General features: G+C 40.1%; 1 protein-coding gene across 5 annotated transcripts in view; it reads left to right on the top strand.

The window, feature by feature from the left end:
- The first annotated feature begins 3,646 nt into the window (after positions 1-3,646).
- The window catches only part of LOC148026837 (tRNA-splicing endonuclease subunit SEN54-like), a 29,387-nt gene continuing 25,157 nt past the window's right edge, over positions 3,647-7,876 (top strand). Inside the window, exons 1-4 of one of the 5 annotated variants that reach the window (XM_087691376.1) lie at positions 3,647-4,138; positions 4,791-4,922; positions 5,051-5,194; positions 5,282-5,842. In XM_087691376.1, coding sequence (XP_087547502.1) covers positions 4,134-4,138; positions 4,791-4,922; positions 5,051-5,194; positions 5,282-5,842 — 842 coding nt within the window. In that variant the 5' untranslated portion in view covers positions 3,647-4,133. Of the gene's footprint in view, positions 4,502-4,790; positions 4,923-5,050; positions 5,195-5,281; positions 5,843-7,876 lie in introns of all 5 variants that reach the window. The other 4 variants (XM_087691374.1, XM_087691373.1, XM_087691371.1 and 1 more) reach the window with 4 other exon arrangements.

Raw genomic sequence — 7,876 nt, 5'->3', positions numbered from 1 at the left:
TGTTTACATGGGCATGATTGTTACCTAAAGTAACCAATATAAACATAATAATGACTATTCTTCTCAATTGGAGAAATATGGTTGGGCATACCACAAAAGTAGAGCAATACATTTCCTTGTTTCAAGTTAGGTCAAACAATGATGTGAACAAAGGATAAGCTAGCCTAAATGACTCCCTCCATTGCTTGTCATCCTCTTAAGCATAGAAGATAAAGTGATTCCATCGATGAATGGAAAATTGTGCCTTAATGTACCATTGCAAAATGCTATCAACATACAGAGTGGTAAAAATAGGGCCATTGGGTAGAAATGGAAGCTCCCCACAACAACAAAAGAAAAGACCTCATGAAATTGAGCCATAAGATTGTCATCTTCTTTGCATGCCTACAATGCATCAACTATCAAATGAGCATTTTGAAGAGATTCCAAGGCAATCATTATCTCTTTGATAATTACTTGGATGAGGGGGAGTAGATGTCGCAAATGTGCCCTTACTCACTTGTGTCAGGCTACTTCCTCAACTTGAAGGGAGGCTTGAGTTTGGTGGATTTGATGGACCACTCATTTCTTACATGAAGACTACATTAGAATGATAGAGAGATGGAACAAGTGCTTCAAAACTACTATTGTATAGCAAGTATATAATGAATAATATGGTGAGAAAGGTAGTAGGACACATTCATGATTTTCTTGCAGATTTGGAAGACAATGCTGCAAGTGAAATGTAAAAGTGCAACAAATCTACATGGCCATACCAAATGTTATAGGGAGTGGCATACGAAAATCAATAAATATATGCAATAATGGGAGCCCTATTTTCAAGAATTGAAATTAAGGCAATGAATGTCAAGTATGGTAAAGGTGACCTATGATGAAAAATAACAGTTTCCTTTAAAAAGTATTGACATGAATTGTTGACAAGGACCTTAATCCCACATGCATAATATTTCATTGAAAAATCATGCCAGAACATGCATACAATTAGGCATCTTAGATGTGAGAAAGATAGAGGGATGATGCTTTTGAAGTCCAAAGTTGAAACTTTGGTGTATAGAGAAGTTGACAATTAGACCTTTTTTTATGTACAAAAGTGGAAGCGGACATGCAACTTGTTTGTGTTACACGTATAAGCCACTTCTTTTGTGGAAATGTGTGGGATCTAGAGCATGGCAGTGGCTATGGTGGATCTAAGAGTAAGATTAAGCTCATGATGACATAGACAAGGCTTGACCTATTACACAAGTGAATTAGGTTCCAAGATTGAGACTTGGACTCATTAACACAATCTTGTGTATAAGATTGACAACAACCAAGACACTAACTGAAATGGGAAAGCATCATGATATTGCATTCATCATATATTAAAAAGTGGTAGTCAAGTACAATGCTTTATAGTTGTTGGATGGGTAGTTGTTTCCCTCTCTGTGCATATGGGATTCAGTCTGCCTGTATGTCCTAAGCCTAAACTACCTCATACAAAGAGGCCACAATGGGTGTGATTGTCAATCTCAACACCCCTCCTCAATCATAACCAGAAAGTACAAAGTGTGTAGAGACTTTAGTGAAAGCAACACCTGCAAAGTGTGGGCACACCATAAACATGGCAAAACACCAAAGGTTGTTGCAGAAAAAGGCTAAGTGTGGGTACCACAAACATGGTGGTCATCTAGAGGCTGTAACAGAGGCCTCACAAAGTGTATAGAGGCTATAGTACAAGGCTACATGAGGAGTTTACAAGCTTATGCCAAAAGCATTAGGGCTAGGCATTACAAGGCTAAAAGTCTAGTTAAAAATTGGGTCAAGGATTGGCAAGCCCTTGCAGTTTTTAGCATTTCTTTTTGCATGGATCTCAATTTATTATAGGTCTTCTTGTCGATGCATTCTAGCTTGCTCTTTTTGGTCTTGTACTTGTTCTTCACTTTGCTTGCCGCTTCAATGTCGTCATGGTTAATCTTCTTCTTCTTCTTTTTCTTATTTTCTTCCACTGCTTTGCTTGCATTGATCTTTCCTTCATGGTCATCATTTTCATGGACTTTGCTTGCATTAGTCATTTGGTTCTTTTCTTTATGGTCCCCCTCGAGCAAAAGTACAATCTCTGAGCTTTGCATGGTCTTCAAGATAGAAGAAATGTCTTCAAAAACTTGCACTATCTCTACAGTAGTAGGCATGTCTTCAAGTTTTTCAAATGGAAACATGGATGACATCTTCATGAAAAAATTCATGCTTGTCATTGAAAAACAGCTCCAAATCTCTGATTTTCTGACCAGCAAAAGAGTTGAAACTTAATGTGTCAAAAGACATAAGAGATACTAGTGCCAAAAAGCACTATGTAAGTATTAAGAGATACTAGCAAATTTAAACTTTTGATGTTTGATGTCGATGAACCCATTGCTTGAGTCCCCTCCTTGTTGGTAAAATCTTGCTGAACACTGAGTGAATACTCAGATTAGAGTGACAATACTTGTTTGCCAAATGCAGGAAGAATGAAGCAAATAAAGAAGCATTGGTGTTTTATGCTATTGCTTGAGGTCTTCCATAATTTCCAAGCCTTCAAGATTTCCCCTCCTTACTGATTTGATGGGATAGTGTTTGCTTAGATCAAAGTGGTAGAAGCTTTATTTGAGTGGCAGGAGATAGAAAATGATGAAAATTGAAGCTTTTGAGAAGTTGGCTATGGAGGTTTTGAGTTTAGGGTTTTTGGTGCCTGGTTTTTTAGCTCGTGCAGCTCGTGCAGCTCGTGGACGTAACCATTTTGCACAAGACTTGACGGGAAAGAAGCTTGGGTAATGAGCTTCAGTTGTCCTATGGACATGGACCAGATCACAACACGTAGAGGCAGTGTGAAGTATACGACCAGAATATGGCACAAAACAGACAATGACTGCAAATTTGACAATGCCGGGTTCCAAGATTGAGACTTGGACTCATAAACACAATCTTGTGTATAAGACTGACAATGACCGAGGCACTAACTGAAATGGAAAAGCATCATGATATTGCATTCATCATATATTAAAAAGTGGTAGTCAAGTACAATGCTTTATAGTTGTTGGATGAATAGCAATTTCCCTCTATGTGCATATGGGATTTAGTCTGCCTGCATGTCCTAAGCCTAAATTGCCTCATACAAAGATGCCACAGTGGGTGTGATTGTAAATCTCAACATCTTTAAGGCAAGTTGCTAAATAACTATGAAGTGGATGTTTTGAGTGGAGGTGTATAGATCAACAAAGTGAGGCAATCATGTGTTGCATATACAACTTTTTGATCAACACATTTGGGGGGGGGTGTAGAGAGAGAGAGAGAGAGAGAGAGAGAGAGAGAGAGAGAGAGAGAGAGAGAGAGAGAGAGAGAGAGAGAGGTTTGCTATGGAGCAATAAATTACTTTTAAGAGCTTCAATGGAATGTTAAGGCTTTGTTTTTAAAACAAAAGAGGGGTGTGAGCTACATGCCATATTCCAAAAAGCTTCCATATTTTAAGGAGAAACACTCCCCCACTACTCCTTTATGGTTGCCAATGTAAGCAAGGTAGGGCTAAATGTTGGCTATGCTTTTCCTAGCCCCAGAGACCCTGGTGCAACTCAGTTCAGCCCTTGGTTCTTAAATGTGAACCTATATTAGCTTTTGAAAGGGAAAATGTGAACATAGTTTGCATTGCATTAACTTAAGGGAGTTGCCATGGGAAATCTTTGCCATATGACTCTTCTTTTGGAGGGCAGAAATTTTCACACCCTTGAAATCCCTTGAGAAGGGATTGGTAGTCTTCAGAACCAAGGCCTCCAGCACTAAAAGTATGTTTGCGCATCCGAGACTACTGCGTGTTCCTCTTCGACACCATGAAATCCTTCCGGTTTTACGCTTACTGCATACACTTCTCGTGCATGAAGAAAATGCCTTTTGGGATGGCATCGATACCAACGAAAGAAACTGCAGACAAGCTACTCAGCTGGCATTGAATTCGCTATGTCGATGACACTTACTGAGTCGACTAAGCTGGCATTGAATTTGCTGTACTGATGCGGAAGCCCTGGGCTAGTATGTATGCCAGGAATGTTAATCAGCCGCATGAAGAATTATTGCTTCCGAATAGGAAAAATTTCATATTTGCATGACAGATCTTGTTATGCACTTCGATGAGGTAGAGAGCAGCAATCAAAAGGCTCGATTTCCATTTAACAATCCCTAATCCTACCCCACAGAACAAGCCAGACAAACCATAGGGCAAAGCATTATGTACAGACTTGCTCATTTCAATGAGTATACTTTGCAATTATGCAATCCGCATGATTATGAAATTAAGAAACAAAAACCCTGTCAAGAATCTGCACAACAAGTGGAAAATGGCTTCTCTGAAAGGGTTTGGGGACGATTTTGAAACAATAGAAATTCACACAAGAAGTTTTTGACATTTTCCCATCTGGGAAAAGGGCCTCTGTTTCCCTGCTGTTCCCTGTAGTGTTAGGGTCCTCCCAGCCCCCTGCTCCCAACCGGACCTAGCTAGGTATGTGGTGCTTCCCTCACAGAAGCTCGTTATGTTGTTGTAATTCATAATCTGGGAATTATAATGGGAATATACGCATATGTCTAAGACTTCTTGTGTCATAGCACTTGATCACACTAGTGTAATCGTATCTCATGATGAAATTCAGATGTTCACAATAAGAAAGCTTCAATGCCCCTCCTTGCTTGTTACCAACTCATGGCTGCATGGCCTCACCAGCGGTAAAACATCTAATCTGTGCACTAGTTTTCTAGGTTGTTGATTGGGAGGTTTTTCTTTTGGCTTGCAGGAGGAAGACAAAGCTTTGTTTATGCGCCTTACTGATATCAAACAGCATGAATTCTAATGCTGATGACAACGAAGAAGATGAGATTCTAACTCTTACTCTTGGAAAAGAGCTGGTCCCCAAGATCTCTGGCAGGTAAGGTGAACGCTGTCAATCAATTCTATTGTTCTCAAATCAGTGTTGCCCCATCTGTATTTTTCTGTTCTAGCTAAAAGGAGTTGCATCTATTTGTAAGAAATGTATGTGATTATATGTTTGTGCAGGAGGAGAGACACCTCTCAGGCCAAATGGCTATCTGTTGGGAGTTTTGCTGGTATGGCAGAAGTCACTAAGTTCAAAGGAAAGTTGTTGCAGACAACTGGAATAGTGCGAGAAGGCAAAATCCTCCTCCATGTTGAAGAAATAGGGTGAGATACTTGGAAGCACAGGTTTCAAGTTCTGATAAGAAGAACACTTGCCAAGGAATTAATTTACACTGCTTGCGGGTTGCACAGGTATCTAATGCAGCGAGAAGCTTTACAGGTTTTCAAGGGCAACTCTTTGTTAACGATATTGGATTTGTACAAACTCATTATGGCAGGCGATTGTGGATGTTCATGGGATGCTTTCAAAGTTTACCTAGAGCTGAAGTCTCTTGGCTATATTGTAGCTAGACATGGTGTGCCATGGTGTACTCCTATGGCCACATTGGACAACTCTGGTTGCAGATTGCAGCAAAATCACGTTTCGAGCATGGAAGAGAATGTTGATCTTTGTGGCCGTTTTGAAGGGTTGAATATCAGAATTAGTCAAGGAAAAGAGGATGAAAATTTAATGGATGGTATTATAGATATAGCTGCTAAAAGGCTAGATCCAAAACACATGCACAACCCAAATATTACTGGTCGTTCCACAAGCACTCTTTCAATGTGGGAATATGCAAGTCTCCATCATAGGCAAGATTTTGCAGGTGACTTGTCAAACAATCTCTACCTAATGTTTGATATATTTGCACCCAACAGCAAGTTCAAAAAGAAGGAGCCAGGTGTACCGGAATTCAGTTTGTGTATCATAAGGTAATTCCTGCCTTTGAAAACTTTCAAAGATTTCTGCAATATGCACAGTGATGAAGCAAAGTGACTAAATCATTTGATTTTAAGCCTTTTTTGTTCACCTAATCATTCTTGCCTTTCTTAGGAAAAGAAATTCTGCATTTGCATGTAAATGACAGCAGCATATCTGAAGTTCTGAATTGAAAGTCAAGAACACTTACTTTTCCAAGAAAAGATGCTTCTATCAATAGCCCCTCTGAGGAAATCCTTGAGATAAAAATACAAAGCACAAAAAGGTCTCTCCTTATGTCTAGCATCCTGCTCCAAAATCACTGGCACAAGCTCCTCTTAAGTGATGGTGTCTCGAATCTTGGAAGTAACAAGACTAGTATAGAACTTCATATTTTGGAGATGAAGGTGTGCCAAAAAGTCACAGCCATATCTTCAGATGATAACTTCTTTCCAAGGATGCAAGCTCATCTCGAATCTCCTCCATTTTGTTGATATGATTCTTCACAATCAGGGAATCATCAATAGAAAGCATTTGGAGTTTCTTCTCGAGAGTGATGCGGTGGGGAAAGGTCTGGAGCTAGTACAAAGAAGAAAGCTTGGTCCATACCTCCATTGTGGGGCAGATTCTTCTATCATGAACAGGGATTGAATCATGGCAGATCGTAAAGAGAAAGGAACAGGCTTGTGAGTTGAGCCTATCCCATAGAGCTGCTTGATCAATAGTTGATCCAATATTGGAATCCACCATTGGACGGTGGATGGGGGAAGTCACAAAGTCCCACAAATTGAAGGTATCTAAGATGCGCTTCACTTTGCAAGACCAAAGGGAGTAGTTAGAACCATCCATATGCTCCTTCTTGGGCAATGAAGGAAGAGTTGACAACTGCATAGAGGGTGCCATTAGTGCCATTATGGCCAAGGAAAGTCCTTTAGTAGGAGCCCTTGTAGAAACAAAGAGAGAAAAGGGGCCCAAGGGGGGGTTTGAACGAGGTAGTGTACGCTCTGATCTTTTGGACCAGTTAGATTACTAATCTCCATTGGATTGGTGATCCGATCTTCCTTCTTCTTCATGTCGTTCCTCATGATCCATTGGATTGTGATGGTGTTCGCATAATCAATCTATCCCGACGAGAATGTCGGTGATCCGATCTCCCTTCTTTACTTCATTCCTCATGATCTATTGGATTGTGACAGTCTTTGCATAATCAATCTATCCGGATGAGAATGTCGATGTTTTGATACACAATTGGGGCTTTGTTGGTTCTCATTAGAATCATCAATCCAGTTGAACTAGTAGTTCATCTATCCTTTTGGAGTATCTCTGCACAAACACACAAAGAAATATGCTGCATTTTTGTTGGAATATAAAGTCAGTGAAGTGAAGTGGATGTTCAAAACAAAATATCACAGTGATGGTCCTTTGGACAAGCACGAGCCTTGATCGGCGGTGGCCAAGGGGATTTGTCAGAAACCTGGAGTGAATTTTGATAATACCTTTGTTCCTACCACATGGATGGCAACCATCAAGGCTGTTTTTGTTGTGGCTAGCCATAGGCGATGGCCAATCTATTAGCTTGATGTGAAGTTTGCATTTCTCAATGGAGATTTGAAGGAAAAGATTATGTTGAGTAGCCTCCTAGATTCTCAGGGTTAGATTCCAAGGACAAGTATATAGGTTAAAGAAGGCCCTTTATGGCTTGAAATAGGCTCCATGTGTGGAATGGAAAGATCATCAGTGTTCTTAGGAAAAGGCTAGAGTATCGAAGGTTAGATTGTGATCCTAATCTCTATGTCCACATCTTAGGTGGCCGGACAAAACTAGCAGTTCGAGATGACAAACATGGTGCTGTTACACTTCTTCCTCGGCTATGAGATATGGCAGAGTGAGGAGAATTTTCCTTTCTCAACAACGGTATGTCCAGGAGTTACTTACAGCTTTTTGGATGATAGGTTGTTGGAACAATGATCTGATGTACCAGCCCTGTTCTACACCTACCACATAACATTTTTCCTTTTTACACCCTATTTCTTTGTTGGATCGAAATT

Source organism: Lygodium microphyllum, chromosome 13, assembly GCF_053477565.2.
Source record: "Lygodium microphyllum isolate KBCC chromosome 13, Lygodium_microphyllum_v1.1.10, whole genome shotgun sequence".
NCBI lineage: Eukaryota > Viridiplantae > Streptophyta > Polypodiopsida > Schizaeales > Lygodiaceae > Lygodium > Lygodium microphyllum.
This window is presented reverse-complemented; position numbering and strand designations above follow the sequence as displayed.